The sequence below is a fragment of the Diplotaxodon limnothrissa genome, linkage group LG2 (genome assembly GCF_057381915.1).
Source record: "Diplotaxodon limnothrissa isolate DT_005_m linkage group LG2, D_limnothrissa_male_GT1.1, whole genome shotgun sequence".
Taxonomy (NCBI): Eukaryota; Metazoa; Chordata; class Actinopteri; order Cichliformes; family Cichlidae; genus Diplotaxodon; species Diplotaxodon limnothrissa.
This window is the reverse complement of record NC_140597.1, coordinates 36,068,354-36,095,277: the sequence shown is the minus strand read 5'-3', so window position 1 is coordinate 36,095,277 and position 26,924 is coordinate 36,068,354. Positions and strand designations below refer to the sequence as shown.

At 42.5% G+C, this 26,924-nt stretch overlaps 1 protein-coding gene across 1 annotated transcript in view; it reads left to right on the top strand.

Moving 5' to 3' along the window:
- Positions 1 to 26,924, top strand: part of kdrl (kinase insert domain receptor like) — a 46,797-nt gene that overhangs the window by 6,857 nt on the left and 13,016 nt on the right. The window contains exons 2-24 of the mRNA XM_085363222.1: positions 1,131 to 1,221; positions 2,115 to 2,326; positions 7,794 to 7,915; positions 9,175 to 9,334; positions 9,437 to 9,579; positions 9,670 to 9,841; positions 9,975 to 10,095; positions 10,206 to 10,375; positions 11,880 to 12,036; positions 14,101 to 14,206; positions 16,314 to 16,422; positions 17,489 to 17,773; positions 17,863 to 18,009; positions 18,272 to 18,400; positions 19,426 to 19,532; positions 19,905 to 20,034; positions 21,128 to 21,232; positions 22,772 to 22,885; positions 23,052 to 23,140; positions 23,338 to 23,491; positions 24,234 to 24,331; positions 24,685 to 24,807; positions 25,056 to 25,167. Coding sequence (XP_085219348.1) covers positions 1,131 to 1,221; positions 2,115 to 2,326; positions 7,794 to 7,915; positions 9,175 to 9,334; positions 9,437 to 9,579; positions 9,670 to 9,841; positions 9,975 to 10,095; positions 10,206 to 10,375; positions 11,880 to 12,036; positions 14,101 to 14,206; positions 16,314 to 16,422; positions 17,489 to 17,773; positions 17,863 to 18,009; positions 18,272 to 18,400; positions 19,426 to 19,532; positions 19,905 to 20,034; positions 21,128 to 21,232; positions 22,772 to 22,885; positions 23,052 to 23,140; positions 23,338 to 23,491; positions 24,234 to 24,331; positions 24,685 to 24,807; positions 25,056 to 25,167 — 3,156 coding nt within the window. The remainder of the gene's footprint in view (positions 1 to 1,130; positions 1,222 to 2,114; positions 2,327 to 7,793; positions 7,916 to 9,174; positions 9,335 to 9,436; positions 9,580 to 9,669; positions 9,842 to 9,974; positions 10,096 to 10,205; positions 10,376 to 11,879; positions 12,037 to 14,100; positions 14,207 to 16,313; positions 16,423 to 17,488; positions 17,774 to 17,862; positions 18,010 to 18,271; positions 18,401 to 19,425; positions 19,533 to 19,904; positions 20,035 to 21,127; positions 21,233 to 22,771; positions 22,886 to 23,051; positions 23,141 to 23,337; positions 23,492 to 24,233; positions 24,332 to 24,684; positions 24,808 to 25,055; positions 25,168 to 26,924) is intronic.

Sequence of the window (26,924 nt, the reverse complement as noted above, 5' to 3'; positions counted from 1 at the left end):
TTGTTATGTATCAAGGCATAAAAAATGCAAAGTAGAATGCCCTTAAGAAATTTGTCTGGCAGCTATAAATAAAAGCCATACAATTATGAACTGCAGCTTATGTGGTTGTTTATTGAGGCCAGGGCTCTTGATTTGTGTTCACATGCAGCCAAAAGTGTGTGGTTTTACGACATGAAAGAGTGCAAGCCACAACCCTTCCCCTCTGCTTAACCTTGGACAATAAAACAATGATGTTATAACATTTTGTGAGGAAGTGAATATTGAGTCCCCCTGCCAACACTGGCAGCGTCAGCTCATTCTTGCCACAACAGCTGTTCTGAATAATACACAAATGCTAGGAGAACGTGTGTGAGTGATTGTTTTTCTGTATTTCTGTGTGTAAATGCAGGTTTCCAGGTGTGTGGGTAACACATAAAATAGGCCATTATCGCCCCTTAAGCCAGTATATGCATCAAACACATAAACCAACATTATCCTTAACAACAGATCAAGGGTAAACTTAATATACTTGTTTTGTGTCCACAGTGACAGGCTGTTTAGGGATCTTAGTGAAAAGAAAGAAACAACATCTGGGACTGGGACTCTTTCTGGACAGCAGGCAGAACTACACTGTTTCCTATGTTAACTGTTGTTAGAGAGACCTCTCAACAGATTCTGCTGGCTCCACACGAGATATGTCCACCTCTGAATCAAACATCTCCACCCTCTTGATATTATAAGCACAGCATTCAGAGTAAAAAGTCACTAGTAAATGAACAAAAAAAAGTATTTGGTTCCTGCTAAATCGGACTGTGTTGACCTTTTTGGCATCGAGGCACAGCTGCTCCATGTATCATCCTCTTCCTCCCTTTATTCTATCTTTGATCACCTAGGACCCCGATCCATTCAACAACCTGCTCTCCAGCTCCCAAAAGTCCCCACAGTGTGCTCTCAGTGGACAATCACTTACACAAGAGGCAGGAGTAGAACTGGACAAAGTGAACCCACGCGCACAGCACTAAAGGCACATTACACAGCAGTTGTGCAATGGGGACTTCCCGCTGTGCTTTTCATTTTGTTTAGCATAACAATGATGAAAACATACCATTGAAGAGTTGGTGTAAATGTCTGTGTGTGTGTGTGTTTTGCAGGACATTTGGAGAGCGCAAACTCGCCTAGGATTCATCCCTCCGACAATCCAATCGTTCTTCATAAAGGCAATTTGTTAAACCTCACCTGCAGGTATGCAGTTGAAAGCACCTACTTTTGTTGGTTTCACTTGAAATGTAATCAAACATTTATGATGGTGGTGTATAACTCTTCTTAACCACTTTGCATTACAATACAACTTCATTTACTTTACCTTTGCTCTTCTAATTGCTGGACTTCAGACTCTGCGCTCACTATATGGCAGAAATTTTAAGGGAGAATTAGCAGGACGTCCCTGGTTCTGTGGACTCTTACTAGCTACAAAGAAGCTGGGACAGTCCCTGACCGGAACCAGCGATAGTGGTCAACGTTTATCAGTCTTCTGCCACTTCCTTTATGGAATTTAGAACCCAAGTACATTCACATTTCTTAGGAATTTAGGGTATTGCATCATTTTTTAGGCCTTCAAAGAATGCTTAGGAACTCATGTTGGTTTAATGTAATGCTTCCTTACAAGGGCACATTGTAAGAAGCCTGATGCGTAGAGCACTGTCTTGTTTTTTGGATGTGGATGAGAACTAGAGGTTCTGCTTGACCCAAAATTCTGCAGGCAAAGGGAAAGGAATGTGAGAAATGCTAGATGTTCCTCTGGGATCTCTTTAATGAGCATTTTAAACTGAATTCTGCGTGGAAAGAATGTGTTAGTTAAGCACATCATTGAAGAGAAACATGTTCCCATGTGAAAGTTCAAACTTTTGGATGACTCAAGATGAACTTGAAATAAACTTAAAATGGAAATGAAGCCCAAAAGCCCCCAGGGATAAGCTACTAAATTTAGTAGCTTTTGTGGTTACTGCCAGATGTGACACCTTCTCTAAAAATAGATCCACTTTTAATAGAATTAATGGTTTGCTTTTTCTAATACCATTTGCCTCGCCCAAGATCTAATCTCATTTAACATTCTCTCTCATTTTCAATAATGTCAGAGGTCACGGTGTCTTCAGCTGGACACTTGCCAAGCGGTCGATCTCATCGCAGGGAGTGAAGGTGGAGAAGTGTGATTCAAGACCTCACCGTCAGTCTCACTGCAGCAGACTGATAGTCACACACCTGATTGCCAATGACACTGGGACTTACACCTGTAAATACACCAAGGATGGTTCAGACCAAATCAAATCCACCTATGTGTATGTAAAAGGTGAGAGCTAGAAACCGTTTTGGATGTATAATGCTCAAATTATGAGGTTCATAATTTAAGAAATTACCCAATGGTAGAAAAACTGAACTCTAAAACTGAAAATTGTTCTTACATTTTGAACCAAATGTTTTTTTTTCATTCAGAAATTTAAAATGCACGGAAGATTTGTGTTTAAAAAAAGATTTCAAAGGATAATTGTTATCCCCTGATGGCAGCTGCAGGATTTAATATTGAACTGATCTCACAGACGGTGATATTGACAGTATTGAACTGACAAAGAACAGTGTGGTATTTGCAAGACAAGACACAAGACACATCCTTTATAGAAGGAAGAAAGAGTGAGTTAGGCAGAAGGATGTAAAGGACCATGGTGTTCAGGGTGTACCCTACCTTTTTCACTATGTCAGCTCCAAAAGGCAGGATTTTTTTAATGACATGGGAAGAATGTGCAAAAAAGAAAGCAAGCAAGACCTGCTTACTAAAATCTGTAGTTGTATGCATTAGATATAAATATAGAGGCAGTTATTGCTACCTTTTTTTCAACTGGAATCCTGACTGAGGTGCCACAGGTCTCCATCTGAGAGAAAAAAAATAGAGAAAGGAAGTGGTTTCTGTGGTGCCGCTTATCCTCTCACCTCCAGAAGAGGTGAGAGGATAAGCTAATTGCTCGGGAAACCCTGGTCATTGACCATTTCCTGCTTCTGCTACTGTTTTCCTTGTAACAACGCTTCCCTAAACCTCACATGGCACTACATACACTTATATGACTGGATATTGTACTGGGAAGCAGAGAGTAAATTCCAATATCAGCCAATGTGACCAAAGTGGTTTTATATTTTGAAAAATGTTGGTATAAAGTTGCTTAATATTGGTCTACAACTATTATAAATATAAAGCTAGCTTTAATTCTTATTGTGCTTTTTAAATGACTTCCACAGTTTACCTTCTGTGTCCTATTTCAAAAATCTTCAGCTGTTTGTTAATTTTTGTAACTTTTTCACACCACTAATGTTCGACCTTCCTTCAATCACAGACTATTTATGTAGCCACAGCGTTCCCACAGACTGACTGTCTGTCATGAATCGCTGTGTGGCAGGCAAGCAGGAGTGGTGGACCCAAAATGCAGAACTCAGACACGGAAGTGAAACTTAAGGCGCAGCTTTATTGCTGGGAAAAACCTCGTACAAACTAAACTCACCAAAAGAAAACCAAAAGTCAGAACAGAGGAACCAAGGACTGAAACACTGGAAAGAAACACTAAACTGGAGCAGGAGACCAAACACTAGGAACATAGAAGCAGAACACACAGCTAGTTGAGGGTACGACGCGACACTGACACAGAGAAACACAGGGCTTAAATACACAGACGGCAGAAATCAAGGGATGAGAGACAGGAGGGGAACACACCTGGGAGAAATCACAGCTGACGAGACAGGGGAAACGTAAACTGAGCACACTCACATATGACACAAACCTTCACAATAAAACAGGAAACTCAGACACATGGAACCAGACAAGACATTGAACTAACCAGACAGATTCACAAACAGATGGGGTGACACCATAGACAGAGACAGACTCAAAGGCAGACCAAATATAACACACAGAACTCAAACAATAATAATCATCATCATCATAAACTAGAAAATGATAACTAAAAGCGCTGGGTCACCGACCCAGGACCATGACAGTACCCCCCCCCCTCAAGGGCTGGCTCCAGACAGCCCAGCAAAAACACAAAAACGGACCAAAACCAAAAAAGAAAAGCACCCGACCAGGGTGGGCGGAGGGGGCCCAGGACGGAGGGACAGAGTCCAAAAAGGCCCAGACGGTCAAGTTCAGGAGGCCGACCATGCGAATGGCAGCGGGGCCGGTCCCGATGCCGGCCACGCAGTAGGCAGTGGCGTGGAAACAGTTCTGGGGGCCGACCGTGCGGACGGCAACAGCGGCGTGGAAACAGTTCTGGGGGCCGACCGTGTGGACGGCAACAGCGGCGTGGAAACAAGTCCGGGGGCCGACCGTGCGGACGGCAACAGCGGCGTGGAAACAAGTCCGGAGGCCGGCCACGTGGAAGGCAGTGGCGGCGTTCAGGAGGGCGTCCACGGTGGCGGAGATGCCCAACAGGCGGCCAGGCAGATGACCGACGATGTGGAGGTGGTAGTAGGGGACCTGAAGGCTGCGTGGCCCCTGCAGCCCCAGGTGAAGCGGAGGCTGGACCAGACGAGGCGGAAGCTGAAGCGGAAGCTGGACCAGACGAGGCGGACGCTGATGCGGAGGCTGGACCAGACGAGGCGGACGCTGATGCGGAGGCTGGACCAGGCGAGGCCGAAGCAGAAGCAGAGGCTGAAGCCGGGCCAGGCGACGCTGCTGATGAGGAGGCTGGACCAGACGAGGATGAAGACACAGAGGCTGGACCAGACGAGGATGAAGACACAGAGGCTGGACCAGACGAGGGTGAAGACACGGAGGCTGGACCAGACGAGGGTGAAGACACGGAGGCCGGACCAGACGAGGGTGAAGACACGGAGGCCGGACCAGGTGAAGCGGATGAAGCCGAAGCATGCGCTGGACCAGGCGACGCTGAGGATGCTGAATCCGGACCAGGCGACGGCGTGGAGGATGCAGCAGAGGCCGGGCCAGGCAACGGCGTGGAGGATGCAGACGGAGGCGCTGCAGCAGGTGGCGGCATGGATGAAACTGCTGCTGCAAGCGTGGATGAGGCTGCTGGTGGAGCAGCTGGTGGCTGGACGGGCTCCTCGGGCCCCCCAGCTGACGAGGAAGGAGGCTGGACGGGCTCCTCGGGCCCCCCAGCAAAAACAGTCTCAGAACCAGTGGGCACTGGAGCCCCTGGCACACACAGAACAGAACCAGCAGGTGCGGAGACCTCTGGCAGGAACACAACAGAACCAGCAGGCACACGGGCCTCTGGCAGGAACGCAACAGAACCAGCAGGCACACGGGCCTCTGGCAGGAACGCAACAGAACCAGCAGGCGCGGGGACCTCTGGCAGGCACAGATCGGAACCAGCAGGCGCGGGGACCTCTGGCAGGCACAGAACAGAACCAGGCACACGGGCCTCTGGCAGGGACAGAACAGAACCAGGCACACGGGCCTCTGGCAGGGACAGAACAGAACCAGGCACACGGGCCTCTGGCAAACACATGGCAGACTGCAGCTGCACAGAGCATTGAGTCTGCTCAGGCAGCAACGGCCGGGTGCGGTCCTCAGCTGGCTTCTTAACCGCCAGGGGTCCAGAGTCTGCTGGGGGCTGAAACCCAGCCTCTGGGGAGGCCCTGGAGTGAATCTCAGTCTCAGAACTGGCCAGCTTTTGAGGACTGATAACAATATTGTTTGGTTTGTCTCTCTGATTAGGATTCAAGGTTGTGGAACAGTTCTGTAAGGGTTGGATAGACATAGCTTGCTGTACCGGAGGTGTAGGGGAAAATGATGGTTGTGAAGTTGGAAACCGAGCTGACGATAAGGCTGATGATTCCTCTACCAACTGAGCTATTGACTGGGCTAAGGATTGAAATAAGGTTTGTAGTAAGTCAGGCTGTGGATGTGACTGTGCTATGGGAAGCGAGGCTGAATGTGGTGGAGGTGGCGACTGAGCTTCGGGCCGGGCGGCTAACAGAGCTTCGGGCCGGGCGGCTAACTGAGCTTCGGGCCGGGCGGCTAACTGAGCTGACATAGCCCCAGAATAAACAGTTCCAGATGAAACAGTCTTAACTCCTGGGTCCGAAGGAGCATCAGAAGCACAGTCTTTTGAACCAAAGTGGAAACGATCGCTCTCAAAATGAATACTGTCATTTTCTGGAACAGGAGGAACAGAAGATCTAGAGTTCATGAAGCTGACGTTAGCGGCCTTGGGGGAAACGGTACGTTTATCCCTCGACACAGAAGGCGAATGTAGGGGGACTTTGTCACTCACCCTAGGCGGTTGGTCGAGAAGAGTCCCAGGCTCCTGCCGGAGCCGTGAGGGCTGGCGGCACGTTCGCCGCTTCCAAGTAGAAGAGGAAGCAGCACTGGCAGAATGTGACAAGGAATGACTCGGCTGTGGCTGCTCCTGCTGTGAAGTGGAAACGCTGGGTGAGTCGGGTGGCACTATAATGATCCCTAACATCTTGTAGAACGCTTGAGCTGGTGTAAGCTGGTTGCTCGCGGTCTCATAGTAATCCTCCCGGGACCGGCGGGAGCGTTTTCTGTGAGACCGGGGCATCCGGGGGGAAGAAGCAGGTGAGTGGACCGAAGGGTAAGCAGCTAGTGAGGAACGGCAGCACGGAGGCCCTCCAAGCGCTAGCCGGGTCCCGTTAAAGGCTGAGCTGCGCTTCCTCAGTGAGTCTGCTGGATCCATACTGGTCGCGTCGTTCTGTCATGAATCGCTGTGTGGCAGGCAAGCAGGAGTGGTGGACCCAAAATGCAGAACTCAGACACGGAAGTGAAACTTAAGGCGCAGCTTTATTGCTGGGAAAAACCTCGTACAAACTAAACTCACCAAAAGAAAACCAAAAGTCAGAACAGAGGAACCAAGGACTGAAACACTGGAAAGAAACACTAAACTGGAGCAGGAGACCAAACACTAGGAACATAGAAGCAGAACACACAGCTAGTTGAGGGTACGACACGACACTGACACAGAGAAACACAGGGCTTAAATACACAGACGGCAGAAATCAAGGGATGAGAGACAGGAGGGGAACACACCTGGGAGAAATCACAGCTGACGAGACAGGGGAAACGTAAACTGAGCACACTCACATATGACACAAACCTTCACAATAAAACAGGAAACTCAGACACATGGAACCAGACAAGACATTGAACTAACCAGACAGATTCACAAACAGATGGGGTGACACCATAGACAGAGACAGACTCAAAGGCAGACCAAATATAACACACAGAACTCAAACAATAATAATCATCATCATCATAAACTAGAAAATGATAACTAAAAGCGCTGGGTCACCGACCCAGGACCATGACACTGTCCTTATATGGCCAGAATTAACCAATCTGAGATTTGATCTCTTTTCTGGATCTCTGTTGAATACCCTGACATGCTCTTTTTCACTTGGTAAACCTCCTTTTCCTAGTGGGTCAAAGGTTCTGGAGCCTGTCTCAGCAGACGTAAGGGGTGGGGTACACCCTGGTTATGTTGCAAGTGAATCACAGTGACAGAGAGCCAGAGACTGGGAGAAAACACATGCACTTCTAAAACAAAATATGCACAAACCACACTGGAGGATCACAGCCAGCTGGCAGCTATGAACCCATTATCCTCCTGCTGTGATGCAACAATGCTAACCACTGCACTTTTAAATTAAGTTGGCTTATTTTACCAGAATCTGAATAATTTTACTAGAAAACATGGTTTCCCCAAAAAACAACTTGTGATGGGCCACATTTAATTTGAAATGGTGTTTCTGCCTGACTTGTGTTTAAGATGTTGAATTCTTTTTTTCAGATCCCGACCAGCCATTTGTGGAGCCTGTTAAAAATTATGTTCTTGGCATCTACAGGCACGAGACCAGCCTTGTTGTCCCGTGTCGGACATCCTCACCTGATATTGATGTAACACTGACAGGGGTAGGGTCTTAAGCACCATCATGCTTTTATAAATGCCTTCATAGTACTGCATATTATAGTAATACACAGTATTCTATAGACACTGCTTAACATGAACTTCCAGGAAACTCACACAGCACGTCTCCTGAGAGAAGATTACTATTAATACCACAGCAGGGTATCCTTACCTGTTTTGAAAAAAATGTCCTTCCACTCCTTGCATAGGGCATCACAGTGGTTCTCACACCCTCTGTGTGTTAAATCATTCCAGCACACAGAAGCAGACCGGGGACAGTGGCTTAGCTATGGGAAGCTCAGGGGCGGCAAAGCGAGTCATCCTGTCTGCTTCCTCTAAGAGCAGGAAGGTGTTCCAAGAGTGCTTTTCTCAGAATAGCTCATCAGGCTAAATTTAGTCTCTCTGCTCTTACAAACATCAGGAAACAGCAGAAAAGTTGTGTCCAGTCTTAGAAAACAACAGGTAACAGCATAAGACTGTTTGATCTTAGTAGGCAGCGGTTGAGTACTCCCTTGTTTTCCAGTGCACTTATCTATACAACTTAAGACCCTGTTAGTACTTGATGATGTGCCTTTGTGGCCTTTTTGTGCTTTTTTGTGACATTTTGTTTCATTGTTTGCGATTAATATATGACTGTGTCATAGTGCCAACTGTGCATAATCACTTCTGACTCTAATGCCACAGATAGTACTGGTGTGACCTTCCTGTTATTAATAAATGCATGACACTCCTCCTTCCTCTTCACCTTCCTTCCTTCTCTTCCATTGCCTCCAATCCCAGTCCTTCTTCTGACATGAGAACAAACAGCAGCAGGCAAGGACATCCTTTCCAAATGTTATTTCCCTAATTGCATAAATTAATGCAGCAGTCACATTCACAGTGCTTGTTACTGGGAATACTGGTTAAAACGGCAGGATACATGACTGACAGTTCACTGCACTGTTACCTGTGCTATTAAGGTGCAAAACATCACACAGACTTTGTACCCTGGAGCTCTCATTAACACTGCTTAATGTCATATCTGATTGCACTGGACATTTACGTTCTTCTACATTCATCTCCTTCTGGTAATGTCTAGAAAAGTTCACGGCTGTCATGCATGTGTTATAAAACAGCTTAACAGATGTGTCCCCAGCTGAGCCCGGTGGAGCATGAGTTACGTGTTAAATGAAGTCATGCAGCTTCCTCTTTAGTCAGTCTGGCTCAGTGACCTATATTTGGCATCACAAGTGTCATCAAATTAGTTTTGCCTTTTTCATTACAGGCGCCAAGTTTAACTGAGAAGGTTACAAAGGAAATGGTGTGGGATCCAATGGTTGGGTTCAGGATCCCCTACGGTGCCTATGATTCATACAACATGCTGGCATGTCATGCCAAAGTCAACAGTCAAGTGTTCAAGTCAGAATACCTTCCAAGTAGACTGAGTGAGTCTGTTGCTTTCCTGGTGACATGACTTTTAATTGTTTTTAACTTTCTGATTGTTTAAGGTTTCATAACATTTCATTATGTTTGTTCCAATTTTACAGCTGATGTCCTTAAAAATGTGAGGATTACTCCAGATAACAACCGTGTTAAAATCTTGGCTGGAGACACCCTCATCCTCAACTGTAGTGGGGAGACCACCTATAATGGAAGAATCAATTTCACCTGGCATTTTCCAAAGGACAAAGTAAGTTAATGGTTTATCATTGACTTTACAATATTATGGAACAGCCTGCATAAGTAGGACTGGAATTTATGGTGCTTTCTTTGTCTTCAGGAAAAACGGCATAGTATAATCAAGTCCCTACTCAAACCTTCTAAGGTCCTTATAATGAGTAACACTTTAGTGTTGCCAAACATTACCATGGAGGATAAGGGAATCTATCATTGCAAAGCTGAGCTGAATCCCAGAGTAAATGATACTGTCACGGCAAAAGTTGTTGTCTATGGTGAGAATGCTTTTAATGCTTTATTATTACAAGTGAAATTAAAAGAATTTTAGGCTGTGAATTATTGTAATATTGGGGCGATCCTGTAAAGTAATAATGATAACCTTATTTAATCTATACTCTTTGGTTGCAGAGCATCCATTTCTTAACATTTCCTCTAAGAATGGACAGCATAGAACAGTCACTGAAGGTGTAAGGAAGATTGTGTTTGAACCCAGGGTCATCGCTTTGCCACCACCAGACGTGATAGCATGGTAGGCAATGGTTTCGAGCCACTATAAATAAACCTTTTGTTATGAGTGTTGGGCACCTCTATTATTGCATATGCACAACAAACAAACTTTTATGTGCCTCTAATATTCAGGTACAAGGATGGGGTTCCTATCCAGAAGAATTCCACTTGCTACAGGATGTCTGATTTTAGCTTGGCCATCACTGATGTGCAGGAGAAGAATTCTGGCGTGTTCACCATAAGCCTGGGCAACAGAGCAAAGGGGCTGTACAGGAATCTCAGCTACGTTCTGGAAGTCACAGGTAAGCCATTACCACAAACCTGATAATCTTCACTGATCCTGACGAAATGAAGCAGCGCCTTGGCTGTGGACAGAGGCTGCCCCCAGCACGTCTGCTGCTGCTCTCAGTCTAGATCACTGGACGGCAGGTAGCAGCTCTAGTGTGAGAGGAACTTGGGAGCTTGTTGATTCCAGGGCTGGATTGACGTAGCAGGAGCAGCTGTTGTTGATTATTGGGGCTCTTTGAAAGGGGCTTGGTGGAGTGTGTAAAAGGCGAGTTCTATTCTGCACACGGGCTCCAGCTGCCCCAGACCCCTCCAATCCTTACACCCTGTGTGCATACAGTACGGCTCATATAACCAGCATGTTCTATACATTATGTATTTAGCTGGAGAAAAATCAGCTTGCAATTCATTGTTATGACAACTCTTTTAATATACTGATAAGTGTCAACACTAGGATATAAATATTTTAGCATGTTGAGTAGATACATGAATGGAGTCTGCTTGCTATAAAGAACAAAAAGGAGACTGTATATCCCTTACTTCACACTTAGCATGTGGCGGGAACACATGCTAAGTGTGAAGTAGCATTCTTTAAACATTTTTCAGGAATCCCAGTAGTGTGCCAAAAAGTGTAAAAATCAGGCCCCTCTAGCCTCTTATAAACTTTATTTATGATCCTTGACCGGTCCACTTCACAAAACTTTTATTTATTGGAATGAATTTTTTTTTACAAACACAACAAAGTGGAGAGAAAATCCTGGCACCAGTTAGAGAACTATTTTAAATCTTGTTCATATGTTGTTTACAGTCGTCAGAGTGCTCTGGATTACTACGTGATGTGCAGGTGTGCATGAGCTGGGGCACTGAATGCAACACAACTATTTCTGTTGTCCAAAATTCAGATAGTGCTGAGATAAGTACATCTCCCGAGGTGGGAGAAGCATTTTTGTCTGTTGTTCATTGCAGCACAAATGGTTGACTCAGTGACCCAGGCATGGACTGCGGTGAGATTGTTCTTTGACCTAGAGCCCTGGGCTAGGCAGGCATCCCCCCACTCTTCTCCCTACACAGTCTAAAGGAGAGCTAATGTCGACGGCCCGCCTTTCATAGCTGCACATCAAGACTGTCTTTCTTTTTGAGACATTTTGAGATTCCACAGCAGGCGGGGCCGGTACGGTCGATTCTTTTAGCTAACCCAGTGGGACAGAGAGTGGGGTGTGGACAGCCAGGGTGAACATAAGGTGCAAAACTAAGCTGAATGAATACGATTCAGAAAAAAAATAATGAAAGGAGAAATTCCTGATCCTATCATGGTGAATGCTGCTTCCCTAAAAAATATCTTGAATTCTTTTTTTATTTGCTCATAATTGATTTTTAAAAAAAATGTGTAATGTGGGAGCTTTTTTTGGCTTCTTAAAGGAGGCAATCATGACCTCTGGTCTAACATGTTGTCTTTCTCTTCCAATTTCTCTCCATGTTTGTGCGTGTATGTGGTTACTGTGTACTTGTGTGTGTATGTAGTGAAGCCAAGTATTTCAGAGGCGGAGCTTGCTACTGTGGACGTGCAACCTTACATGTCGGGCAAACAGCATCATCTAACCTGCACTGCTTTTGGCCTGCCGTTGCCAACCATCACTTGGCACTGGCAACCATTTCACTCAGAACCGAAGTTTAAAAAGTGAGTCACCCTCATGTTATGCTCAGTCTGTCACGGTTGAGCAATACCATAAGAAATTCAAAGCATTTGTTTTGTGTATTTTATGTTCAATATAGGTATTTGTTGTGCCTGAAAATGAATAAATAAATGAAATGAATGAATGAACAGTGTAAGTAACTAATTTCAAGCAGGCCACTTAACCTAAGTGTAGGCTCAAAAACAATTCCATGCTTTGAATTGTTTGAATTGAATTATAAAGTTACCAAGTCATGAGCTCTATCTGTATACCAGTTTCAGTTTTGGTTTTCCAGAAAGTTACCGCCTGATGTTTCTCTCTGCATAAAAAACTGTCGCATTTTCTCAGCCTGAATAACTGTTGCAATGATGCAATTGAGTCCACCTGCTGTGGATATAATCTCCATGTTTTGGAAACCATGCACAGGGTGTCTATGGAATCATACAAAGTCTTAAAAGGTTCACAATTAATGGTTAATCATATAATTTTTAGACACTTATGTTTTTGGAAATTTTAAGGACAAAATTGCTATTCCCACATCTGTTAAGCTGTTTCAAACTTGGGACAATGGGATACTAACATCAGTTATATCATTTTCTGGTCACATTAATAAACATATGACTAAATACTTTCTTGTTCATTCTGAACATCTGAAAGAGGATATTTCACCTTTTTCTGTCTCTCTTTTGTATGTTTAGTCTAAAATCTGTTTTTAAGTTGGTATTAAAAAGTCTTTAACTAGTTTGTACCTTTAGACGGAAACTCCACAATACTGAATCAAAATCACCAACAGCAACACGCAGTGAAGAGATACCTTCGCAGGATTCAGAGCCACCAGTCCGACCCGGAGATCCCTCTATAAAGCAGACCTACTTTGATTCAATTGATTCTGTCCCAGAACATGACCCATTAATCAAAGGAACAAAGCCGCGGAGAGCTGCCCTCTCATTAGTGGTCAGTGGTTCTGTAGGCTAAGAGGGAGACACGGGGGAGTTAAATCTCAGATTCCCCGAGTTATTGCAGCGCTGAAGAGAACTGAGAGTGCTGTATATGTGTGACTGTGCATGGATACCAGCCTGGCGGTGAACCCGTACACAAAATGAACGTTTGAACAGTCACTCAGATCGTGGTTTGGAGGGCCTGTGAATTGTAAGATCAGGAAAACAATAGGCCATTAGCTGCGTGTTATCAGTCTCCACATCCAGTGGCAAAGAAAACAATGCAGACTGAAAGCGACTAATTATGTTACATACTAGATGGTGTTAAACCACCAGTTTCCCATTGGTTTCTTCACTAAATTATCGCATAAAACCAGCTGCTGCTTACCAGATTCGTGATAAAATATTGCAGAGGTTTAGTAAGGTCAAAGCAACTCTTTCTGCTGGGCCAAAGATAATCAGGGCTGGCACCAGGAACTGTGGCTGGGCTGTGGCAGGCGGCTAATGAGACAGAGGAACAGCTATAGCCTGGTGGGAAGCCAATTGTGCAAAATGTTTGTTTTATAGTGCCCTGAGCCTGCAGAGTAGCTGTCACTGTAAATCCAACTTGCATCCCTTAATCTTTTGGGAGCAAAGGAAATGTCACTTTTGGGGAGGGTTTGAATTTGAGAGAAGCTTTTTAAGAAGGCAGAAATATAGGGTTGTCTTTATCACCAGGTTGAGAAGTTATCAGCTGTCCTTTGCTGACCACCAAGGTCTCAGGATCTGCCTTATCTCCTCTGGCCAGAACGTGGAGGGGTGTTCCTGTATGAGGTGACGCACAGCACAACCCTTCCTGTTGCTGCTGCTGTTTCCTTCAGTGCCTCTCCACTCATCAAACTAATTGTTCACCACCAGCGGGGCCTAAATCAAGGCTTTCTCTGGGTTTAAGAAGTAGGACACCCCATGCTAGAGGGTTCAGAGAACCCTCAGGAGAGGGCCTTCACAATGAGATAGCAGGGTATACATTATTATCGTGTGATCTGGACAGGGTGTGTTTTGATATTACACTAAAGTTCTCAAATACAAAAGACTGTTACATTGTTCGTTGTTCAGAATGATTGATTTTATTGCATTTTCTCCCTCCTGTAGTGATTTGGAGCCTGTCTTTGTCAGAGTGGATGAAAGGAAAAATGATTCCTACAACTGGATTAAAAACATAAACACGAATTCTCAACTAGTTAAAGGAAAAAACAAGGTATGTAGATTAAAGTTATATGTAGTATATGTTTTTAAACAATGGATGCACTTTATAATATGCATTTCCTCATGAATTGAGTCTAATAAATAGCTGTCGCCAGTATAAAGAACTGGAAGAGAGATGGTATGGAGAAATGTGCGATAAGAGATGGGATTTGTTCCTGGAATTAAGCTACCTGGGAATTAGGGACAAATAACTTGGTTTTATTACACATTTAATGAGCCGCATCTGAAAAGAAAGGATTTATATTTACAAGAAAAAAATAGCGGTAAAGACACTGCTTTACCTACACTGGCTTTCCTCTTGTACAAAAGCTTTTGCTCTTTGAGGCCCGCAGTTTGGAAATGGTGCAACCACAACTGACAGACATAGTTCCTTTCCCATTACTAAAGTGAAATACACCCCAGGTTTTCAGAGTCTTTGTAGTAGATGTAAGCACATGAAACAGCTACACTATGAAGGCAGGCTTAGGTTTAGCTTTAAGGCAGACATATTAATTTAGAGAGATTTTATTTCCTAAAAAATCAACGCTTAAGGCATCAATAGTTAGATAGTTTGAAGATAAGAATCCCTTAGTTTTCCTTAAAAGACATCAAAGACGTATTGCCATGCAAACCCCAAACATCCCACACAGACTTTGGTTCAAATCTCCCGTGGAAGCTTGATGCTAAAATTGTTCATGCCATACCTAACTGAGAACAGGCCTTCGCTGCCATGCCCCTTGTCTGTATAGGATTTGGTTCAAGAAATCCATTACAGCTGTTTTAGGGCAGGAGAAAGCATCATTGACCTTTCTGAATCGATTCTTTGTTTTGAGCTGAATTTGTAGTCCATAAATTGCTGGTGCGCTCATTAATTGTGAAACGGATGTCGATGCCATGTAAATGCGAATGACTAAGTGACTGTTTACCATTACTAACTGTGAAATACATGACAACAAGAACTATCCAGTCATTTGCACACCACGTAACTGTAAATTTGGCCTTCTTTACAGGTCATCGATTTTTATACGTGTCTGACATAGATATTGAGGCACCTCTTATTTACAAGTACCTGTGGCCAGTCGCCGGTGCTTTAAGAGGGTCAGGGCTAAGGTTCAACGATAACAAGCAGCAGTTTAAACGAAGAGGGATTTGGTGGAGGTAAATTCCTCTCTGTCACCTCATATAAATCGTTTTGGCCCGTGAATGAGAACACAGTCATGACTGGGCCTCCTCAGAAAGCCCAGCAAAAAAGGAGAGTCATAATATAAGGAAACACTAAGGGAAGACTTTGGCACAGAGGTCATAGTGTGTCTGGTCAGGTCACGTCTTCGGGACAGGCACAATCGTCTCAGTGAGTGCTTTCAATCTCATGTTACATAATGGTAAGTAATAGGTGTAACATAATATCATAAGGTCACTCAGTGTTTTGACAAATGTTCTATCAGCAAGGTTTGGACGTTATGATACTTAATTTTGATGCCTGTATGTTTGTAAAGTGAACAGTTTAAGTAAAGGCACGCTGATGTGGTTTTGTAGCTGCAGCTGGGTCTCTCACAGCCAACACAATAGTTCCTACCAGCCCAGGAAGTTTAGGCCAGCATACCCCAGACAATGTACCCACATCATTCACTCTCTTTGATGTAGCCGACTGACCCCAAAAACAGATGTCCCCATGAACACTAAACAGAACCCCATGCAGTCTGGCCTTCACCCAAGTGTCTCACTTATTATTTTGTCTATTTAAGCCATTAAAATATTGTGCTAACCTTAAAATCGAGCATGGCGTTGGAGGTGCTCTCCAGGAAATGGACATGGAGGCCCAGGTCTAGATCTATAGCACCAGTATGAAGGAGACTCTTTGGCCTTTATAACTCCAGCTGTATCCTTTCATTAATGTCAAGCACTGCAGACTATAAAGCACACCAGGCTGTGTCTAGACCTCCCACTTGTTTATTAAGAGCGACTCGGTGCTCTGATGGTGATTGAAACCGCTAGAATCGATCACACTGACAGCAGAAAGTGAATTATGATATCAAGCATTTGTGTCTGTTATTATTATATTTATTATGTTTTATCTGATTTTAAGAATTAATCACAATCGCTTTATTGATTCCAATCAGACTGTGAGTACCCTGGTGATCGGAGATGCACGAGTTTCAGGACAATTTTACTGTAAGGCTGAGAACGACATTGGCAGCGCCCACATTACAGTGCCTTTCTATGTTGATGGTAAGTAGGTCACCAGAATACAACAAGTAAAATGTAATAAAAACAAAACAAAACATTATAATCACACAGCTGCATGCAGAAACACATTAGTTCAATTACAAAGCACACTATACCATGAGCTCTATGCTTTACAAATGATCTGTGTGCACATCGCACGCTGTAATGAACTGCAAGAACAGGAAAGGAATTCACAGATTGCATTATGCAATAAAGAAACCAGAGGGGGGCATTAATTAAAAACATCTTCCACTGTAGTTGAACAGCTTCGGGGCGGAAGAGAGGCAAACAAGTCCTGAGGCATATGGAGTGCTGTACATGGCATGCATTTAAAAACATCATTGAATAACCGCATTCCTGCTCCTGCACCAGCAGGTCATTGCTCTTTCTTCATGAGCCTGTGTGTGCAATAAGGATTTACTTTTTATGTGCATGTGAGCAGTTCCAAATGTTCCCAAAATGAAAATCAACTGAGACAGGTATGTAATAACAGTGGGGACGAGGTGTCACCGTGCACAAGCAGAGCTCACTTTGCAATAAAGTGCATCACCTTTCCTAAAAAGTTGCATGAATCACATGTCCTGAAGGGTGGAGGACTTCTTTTGGAGTGGATGCCAAGTACCAAAAAATTATTCTCCCAGGGTGGGAGAATTCCCAAGAGGAATCCCACTCTCTTTCAAAGGTGAGGAAAGCAGAGAATGATGGAATGCTGCTAAAAAAAGAGGACAGGATTGTAAAAACAGCTGTCTTCTCTTACGGAACAGAGAATGCTTTCCAGCAAACTGAATAAACAAGCACATTCTGTATCCCCTGGGGCACATAGTCAGCCTCGCTCGAGTTGGATCACTGCAGAAGCACCATCAACATGCTTCTAATTAATAGTGATGAAACAGGAAATAACAGGGAATTTGACATTCTGGGTCTTCTGATAAGTACCTTTGTGTCAAAAACTGTTGTCCTAATTAGTTTCTCTGGCAATTTGGATAATTGCACGCATGTAAACGGATGTAGATGCCATGTAAATGTAAATGACTAAATATGTTGTTTTCCATGTTCCTTGTCACACTAGATCAACCTGAGAAAATAACCACTGAACCTCAGAAAGCGATTGAAGGGAACAACGTCAACCTGATCTGTCGGGCAACCCGTTATCTCTACACAGATCTACAGTGGTTGGATTCCAGGAATCAAACAGTCACTTCCAGCGTGTCTAGCCTCCAGTTCAGTCGCTACTCCATTTCCCTTTCTCTCTATTTGCACAATGTGTCTCAAAACAGCACTGCAGGTTACAAGTGCCGAGCCTACAAGCTCAACAAGAAGGCTGAACTCAAGGAGGCTGTACTTATTTTGGATGGTAAGTTAGAGCTATATATGATTCCACTTTTTCCTCTACGAAACAGTGATAGCGCCAATAATCCAAACTTTTTTTTTATTTTCCTACAGCCAGGAGAAGACCGTGGCTGAATCAAAATCTGACTAGCCAAGATGTGAACAATACCAGCACCCTGAGGCTGGTTTGTAACGCTTCAGCAGTTCCTCCTCCAAAAATCATGTGGCTGAAAAATGGTGTTCCACTAGAAGAAAATCCAGGTACCACTGAGAAAAGTATCTCATATGTTATGGCTTTCATAAAGAATCTTTTTGTTGTTGTTTTTACAGTTTTTGTGACCGGGTTGACATATTAGAAGAAGATGAATTAAGTGCAGTCTACTGACAAATTAAAGGTTTTATCCTGTTAAAATTGTGTAGTCATTAAACTTGCCTTTGCACTGCCACGAGTTTTCAAAAAACTTCCAAAGTTAAAATTCTGCACTTCTTTTCGGCTGTTTAACTAATAGTTTGTGCGTTTCAGGTATCACACTGGGCGAGGACGGTACCCTGATCATTGAGAGGGTCAAGAAAGATGATGAGGGTCTGTACGAGTGTATAGCCAGCAACACTGAGGGTGTCCTGAAAACAAGCGCTGTGGTTACTGTGTTTGGTGAGTCAGTCATGGAATATTAACAATTAAACATAAAGAAATTTCCAAACAATCTGACCTGCTATGTTTACAGCACTGGATTGTCAGCATAAAATGAAACTTGCAGATCAAAATAAGAGCATTGCTCATCAGGAGAGTCAAGCATTTTCTGCATGCCCTGTCAAAACATCTCTGAGACCCTCTTGGCCTCTTGTTTTCTTGTCATCACTACAAATAGCTCTGGTCAGACTTTAGTGAGAGAATTCTCCCCTGACAGAAAATCTGTGGCTGCGAGGAATGCCAAATGAATTCCTTCTTGAGTTTTATGATCATAGCTTTGGCTTGGAGCCATCATGTAGAGGACACAACCCTTGTAAAGTGTTAAGAGGGCCACTAATGAGTTGAAAATGATTGACTGCTACAACCACCAAGGCACTGGAAACACGTAGTAGATAATTGGAGTAGAAGGTCATTAGAAAATGTAAAAAAGTGGGCCATCATGCAAGTCATTCCATCCATATCTGTGCACTTTAGAATTAGCTTAATCGGCTGTTCATATATATATATATATATATATTTCAGCTACAAGCTACATGTGTGCACTGCCATGATTGTTTAGTCAAGGATGGCTTGAAATAAGAGCCGGAAAAATTTTGTGTAGATTTGAGAGACGTGAGTCTGTAGTGTGGACATGGATGGTTAGAAAAGCCGTGTTTAGATGAAAACACTACAGGAAAAAAGTGTGGTATGCATTCTCCAAGCAAACCACCAATGCTAAGCGTGTTTCCACTTCCTTTTTATATACAATCCCTGAAAGAGAAGTTGGGAAGAAACAAATAAACAAGAGTGAAAGAGGTTGAGATGATATAAAGGTTTTAGTCAAAAGCCGTAGTCTTTATTTGGTAATTTGTTACAGATTGTTTCTTTTTGGTCATAAATCACCAGACCCTGCCAATATAATATGACGCATGTGAGATCACAAGAAGGCCACAGTTTCACTTTTGCAAAGGAGGTCTGGTATTTGACAACAATTCTTCTCTTTCCAGGTGATGAGGCGAAGCCAAATATTGAGGTCATAATTTTGGTGTGTACTGGAGCTGCAGCAACGTTCCTCTGGATCATGCTTATTCTTTTCATTCGCAAGCTAAGGAAGGTAAAGGACTACATTATGCTTTTTCTTACAAGCAGAGTGAATCACTCCACAAAATCAGGGGAGTGGCATTGCACTTGTGGTATTTTACACTTCCTCCTTTGTGTTCTTGAAGGCAGCTATTTTGGAAATGACTGACTCATGTGTGTTGTAAATGCTTTTTAAGTGAATTATCCTTTTAGCTGGTATTGAAGATTTTTCTTTGTCATGATCGTTGGGAAATAGTAACCTTTTAGCTTAGATAAAAGAAATAATTAGAACATATTGTACTTGACTAAAGAAAAAAGACTAGAGGAAGAATTTGTATTATTTACTACTTATTTGCCGCTTAAAATAACCTAAAACATAATGTTAATGATAACATTAATTTTTCAGCAACCAGCACATTATAAGATGGGTCCATCGATCATCATTGATCCCGATGAGTATCCACTCGAGGAGCAGAATGATTTTCTTCAGTATGATGGCAGCAAGTGGGAGTTTCCTCGTGATCGCCTACAACTAGGTGAGTAATCCTTAGTGTCATCAGTGTTTTGAAAGAAGTTTCATCATTAAATATGCACCATCTGGACACTTCATTAGGTATAACTTGCTAGTGCTAGGTTGGACCCCTTTCCTGTCCATACATGCCTTTATTCTTTGGTTCATATTGACATTTTGGCATCACACAGTTGCTGCAGATTTGTCGGATACTCTAGTGGCACTGTTGTAATCAGCTCAGTGGGCCTGAGATCTGGTGACGGTGATCTGACTATTCCCATCTGATCTCCGACATCAACAAGGCATTTTCTCCCAGAGAACTGCTGCTCACTGGATATTTTCTATTTGTCAGACTATTCTCCATAAACCCTAAAGATAAAATCCCAATAAATCAGCAGTTTCTGAAATATCCATCTGAGACCAACAACCACGCCACATTGAGAATTGCTTAAATCCCCTTTCTTCCTCATTCTGTTGCAGAGTTATGAACTTCAGCCGGTCATCTTGACCATGTCTAGATGCCTAAATGCACTGAGTTGCTGCCATGTGATTGACTGATTAGATACTTGTATTAACAAGTAATTAAATTTGTACCTAACAAAGAGTCCAGTAAGTGTAGATACAGCAGATCATAACAAAGCAGCAAATTTATACATAGCCCGTCACCTCAGGATTTTTGAATATGTTGTTTTGCTTTCTGGAAGTTTTATGTATGCAGGTTTGGGGCCAAACTGGAAATCTTCCACAGTCTACTCATCAAAATGACATTTAAACAAAGACAGAGCATCAGTATTAAGTCTCAGTTAAACATCACTGTTTGTGTAACATCTTGCCTTTAAGATTTTAGATTGAATTTTAATGATGACAAAAATGTATATAAAGGTTATCAGTTAGTATTAAATCATAGACAGAGCTACATAAGGTACAATGAATAGGTGTAACCCCTCTCTGCAGCTGGTATGTAGGGTTATCAGTGAACCTGGCTATCATCCGGTCTCAAGTGAACCACAAATCCTCACAGAAAAACTGTCAGAGCTTCAGCAGGTTGCTTTAATTATAGAGCCTGACAGAAAGTTCTAATGCCTTTCCACTTATCAAAAACCTTCTTCCTTTGCCAGGCAAAACACTCGGCCATGGAGCTTTTGGAAAAGTGGTCGAGGCTTCTGCTTTTGGGATCGACAAGCTCTCAACCTGCAAGACTGTTGCAGTCAAAATGCTGAAAGGTAGGATGTCCAAAAACTTCACTGACCTTTTATGTTGTGCACATTCTTACATAATTTGGCCAATCTACCAATAGTGGTGCAATGGTCGTAGTACTTGCACAGGCCGGCAGTAAAGTCATCGTTTAATGTGCAGCAGATGAATGTTGAATATCTGCCACTTCTGCATAAGATTTATTTCACATGCATTACACAGACTCATAAACTACATCACCATACACAGAGTTAATGTTTGCATGGTGTTATAGCTCAAAGCAAAAAACATCCAATGCCGGTTTCTTGCAAAGTGCATGTATAGTAAAACCTCTCACGCTGACGGGAATTGGATTTGATCAGAAGTGTCCAAGTTATTCGTGTGAATTTTTTTTTTAAAGTATAAGAGACAAGCCCAACATGAGCAACAAAAATATGCTCATGTGTTTATTTGACACATTTTAGAGAGTCAAACATGTGGAAATCCTCCTGTGTTCAGTCTTTATTTGAAGCATTTACAATCTCATTCCGACATCTTTCCAAATGTTCACTGTAAATATTCAAAATGAAAACAGGAAGCTAAACAATTTTGGCTGTTATTGCAAAGCTATTTCATTCACCGCAGCGAATGCATGAATGGCACATGTAATTCCCTAAAATTCTTTCTTTTTGGCAATGCTATAGAAGCAATTTGCAGACCTATCAGTGAGTAGAGATTTGGGGAAGATGTGTTTGCAAGAAGGAAAAAATAGGACCACTGGGTAGATGTTTTGCTCTTTCTTATCATTAATCACTACTCTTCATAAATCACAGGTTCACTGAAAGGAACTAATGCTCTGGCTGTTGTTAGTCATAGGTCAAAGTTAATGGAAAGCAGCAGGTTTTCTCAGATTGGCCATGATTTAGTCAGAGAATCTGGCGGCTTTGGTTTTGTGGTTGGTCATTGGAAAAAAAAGCATGGTCTAAATCTCGATTCTCATAATTCAATGTAAACTCATATCACTGAATAAACTTCTCAAACTCAGGTGTGTAATGTGAACACTTCCCCTCTTATCTCTGTAATTATTTTGGTATTTATCTTTCAAGATGTCGTCCAACAAAAGCTGTTTGATATAACTGGGCCTAAAAAACCCTCCACATAGCTTTCTCTCTTGTTTCAATACTTAAATTGAATTAAATTAAATTGCTCCTGTAATCCCAGTTTTTTAGCCTTTTCCCCATAGTAAAAAACTGTGAACATAAACTTTCTGCTTGCAATGTATTGTGCAAAACAATGCAGTTAATAAAAATCTAAGTAATATTTCTGTATACCACATTAGATTTTAGAGTAGTCTTAGGTCTCAGAAATTAAAAAGTAAAATAGATTTCACTGTTAATATATAAATACAGATAATAAGTTGAATGCACTTAAAAAAAACTCTCCACTCTCTGTTTTAGTTAAAAAACATGTGTATGCTTACTTGTTTTTCACATGAATTTAGTCAAGCTGGAAGTTTCTAAAATTAAAAGGCTTACGAGACCATTTACTTTGGATGTTGAAGCACCAGCTGATGTTTACACTCGTTACAGGAGGCGCTACATCAAACGAGCGAAAGGCTCTGATGTCAGAGTTAAAGATCCTGATCCACATTGGCCATCACCTCAATGTGGTTAACCTGCTGGGAGCCTGCACGAAACCTGGCGGTGAGCATTATTACTGTGATTATAAAATATATAGAAGCATTGTCTTTTTAAAGGATACTAAAATACTGCCAGCTTCGTTAGGTTTAGGATTAAGTTGGCATCTGTTTTTGACCCTTGTTTTTATTCCCGTAAATAATAATCAGAGGAATGATTCCATCTTTAACAGGACCGTTGATGATGATAGTGGAGTTCTGCAAATATGGAAATTTGTCCAACTATTTGAGGGGCAAGAGAGACGACTTTCTCGTCTACAAAGTGAGTCTCCATCTGTACAGTATCGTCATTTTTGTACAGAGAGTAACTGTTTTTGCAACGCTCTTGGAATGTCTCCTATTTTGTAAAGATAAATTCATTGTACCTTAATGCAGTGTGATTATATTCCACAAAAATCTGATGCGTGTAAAACTTATAATTGAATTTCCTATTTATAATGAAACCTGTGTGTCGATCAGAGCCCGGATGGTAAAGTGGTTTCATCCGGATTGGGCTGCGAACTCAGCGAGCTGATGAAGCGCCGCTTGGAGAGCGTGGCCAGCACCGGAAGCTCCGCGAGCTCTGGTTTTATCGAAGATAAGAGCTACTGTGACTCAGAGGAAGAGGAAGAAGGTAAAAGCCAAGCACGTCTTGCTTCCCTTCAACCCCCGCACTCCTCTCTCCTCCCCACTTGTCCCTCCTGCTGTCCCCCTTCTTCTCCCCCTCCTCCTCTCACCTCTGCTCCACCCCTTCTGCCCAGGAATGAAAGCTCCCATCAGATTGTTTTTCAGTCTGAGTCTGATGGGACATTTCCTCCTCCTGTTCAGCAGTACAATCAGTGCAGCAGGAGCGACTGTCACCCCACTGAGTCTGGGGAGGCGTCTGTTTATTTCCTCTCCTGACCCCGACTATTGCACAGCTCTCTGCCTTGAGCTCAGCACGTCAGCCTTGTTGTTTCTAATGTGTTATTTTGGGTTTGATTAGCTGTTTACTCAGGTGGAAGTGGAAGAGCTCCTTGTGAGTTCCTCTTGCAGCATGCTGCGTCCATAACTACACGTTTCACCTGACATCTGAAAAATAGGAGGGCGTGTAATATTTTTTTCTATCACTCGTCTATAAAGAATGTTTCAAAGACAGAGTGTGGAGGAGACATGTATGTGTCAGGATGGATTCTTAAGATGGCGTGTTGTAGTCCAGGGCCTTTGCAGTTTCTCCCTTGAGAGACGTTAGTGCTTCATCTTATCTGATTTATTTGACAGGTGTGGAGGGCTGCTGATAACATTTCAAAACACTAAGCAGAGGAATAGGATTGTCTTAAAGTTAAAGGCCAGAATGAATAATCACTCTGACTGGGACTTGTTGTTTTCTTTCACAGAACCTGAGGATTTATATAAGAGAGTTCTGACACTGGAAGATTTAATTTGCTACAGTTTCCAAGTTGCAAAAGGCATGGAGTTCTTGGCTTCACGAAAGGTATTTTCTCCCTCACAACAGAAGTCAATGCATTTCATTGTTAACTTAACGGTTTTATTTTTAAGCGTGCCCACTGATGTTTAAAGGATGTACGTGTAGAACTCGTTTATTTTTCAGCTCATTCATAGTTTTGGAGAACAGGATGACACTGATTAGAGAATGAAGCCATTGTTATAAATAATCTACAGAAGGAGTCTGTATATAGAAAAAAGAATTTCCTATTGTAATATCACTGATGGCTTGACCATATGTTTCCCCAAATGCAGCGTAGCAGTGAATTCAAACTTGCAATGTGCAGAAAACGCAGTTTTGCAGTAAAAATCTCACTACGTTTTTTGCCGTTTTTTTAATAGTGCATTCATCGTGATCTGGCTGCACGTAATATCCTGCTTTCTGAGAATAATGTTGTGAAGATCTGTGATTTTGGACTCGCAAGGGATGTCTACAAGGACCCAGATTACGTGCGCAAAGGAGATGTAAGTTTATTAGGTTATTAGTATCATTATTAGACCACACCAAAACAGTGAACTACTGCTACTACTGAGAACTACTGAGAAACAAGAAGACTTGATACATTTAGGAGTTGTTTGAAATGTGTGTTTATACTCCCTAGTTTTCCCAGTGATGTAATAGTGTGGTGTAATCAGTGTTCACATTAATTTTGGAGATATCCACAGATGATAGAAGGTAGTATATAATCTCTTTTCTAAATACTTGTGCACAGGCTAGACTGCCGCTTAAGTGGATGGCACCTGAGGCCATTTTTGACAAGATCTACACAACTCAGAGTGATGTTTGGTCCTTCGGTGTTCTCATGTGGGAGATCTTCTCTCTGGGTAAGTGTCACGAGTCTCTTACACAGACATGATAGCTGTTTTACAGTACAAGAAAACCAAACCCAAAGCTTCTTTGTGGGAGAGACTGTTACAAATGATTATTTTTAAACTCAAAACGAAACTGTGAAGAGGAATTTGTATTTTGACGACTTGCAAATAACAGATCACAGTTGGTGGTTCTGAGTAACGCGTGAGTTGCATAAAACTTCTCTCTGGAAACATAAGTCACCATATATCCTTAAAGTCAACCTATTATATTAAACATGGCCAGAGTTTAAAATTATAAAGTCATATGTACATTTAACCCCTGTAAACCTAAATCTTGGGCTTCAGACTGCTCTAAATGCTCAGTTTCAGATAAAAGTTGATTTACAGGGATGTTGGCCTTGAAGAAAATAGAGCTTAAAAAAACATGTTGGAGATAGTGGATGAACTGAGTGACTGCACCTAGGCACCGGCATAGGATAAGTAAAGATTTTCTTGAACTCTGAATCCTGCAAAGTTACCCGAGTGCAGTCCAAAGGCAAAAGTATTTAGACAGAATTAGTACAAAAGGTCAACTTTAGGCAAAAAATCTACAAACAAGGTAAAATGGATTTGACTGGATGCCAGACAGGTTTTAAATAGGCCTGACAACGAGTGTCTTGATGGGTCAGATTTTAAGCAAGAGGTGCAACCTAACCTAAGGCCTAATTGATATGTACTCAAACTGTATTTTATTTAGTCAAAACCAAAAAGATATTTATTGGTCACTAGCAAAAACATTTCAAAGGCAAACACAACAAAGATAAATATCAGGAACAAGTTGAATTCAGCATTTAAACAGTATTGAAGTGTTGGCAGTATTTATAGCTGTATGTCATTGTTTGCAACATTTTATGAAACTTATAGCTAAAAAAATAGATTTAAAAGGCTATTAAAAGGCTGAGTTATTATTTGTATTTCACATTTACACTTTATGTATCTAATTTAGTCTCGTAATCCTCACATATTCAGGGCTGGCAGGCCAATAAAGCATTCGTCTCTGTCATAAGTCAAAACTGTATATGAGCAGTCCTGCACATACACATGGATGGATGGATGGATGGATGGATGGATGGACGTTTAGCATGATGTTCATCTTGATAATGGACTTGATTAGTGCCCCTAGCTTTTACAGCTTCACCAGATGTCCTGGGTAATAGCTGTCTTATTCCACTGTGTAATTGTGCCTTTGGGACAAAGGCGTCTGGACTTGCATTGCCAGCCTGGACTTGCATTACAGTTTTCCTGGCACTCATGCAAAAAACAATCAGGGCCTGTGAATATTATCACAGGCATGGGACATTAAAACAAGTGAGCGCCCCTTATTCAAGCAGTCTGTTTCAACCCAGCTGGCAACATAAACTCACAGTAACCAAGCAGCCAGATCAGTGTAAAAGTGTGCCCCTGCTGTGACCACTCCAGCCTTTAAGGCAGCGTTGTGCGTTGGTCCGTGATTGTATGAGAAACCTAGTGCTAGGTGTATATTTGTATCTTTTCAGTGGAAAGCATGCCGATGTCACAATGACACAGTTTTCTTCCCTTTATTTATTTTTGTCTTTCTTACTCTTCCTCTCTCACCACCTTATCGCCACACTTTCCAAGAAACACTCGCACATCTGGGTAGTGTTAGCTGAGCCTTACAAAAATAAATCAAGAAACAGGGACACAAAATGAGCAACAACAAAAGAAAGTCAGAGAAATAGATCTTTGCAATAGTGCAACTTGATGTCTGG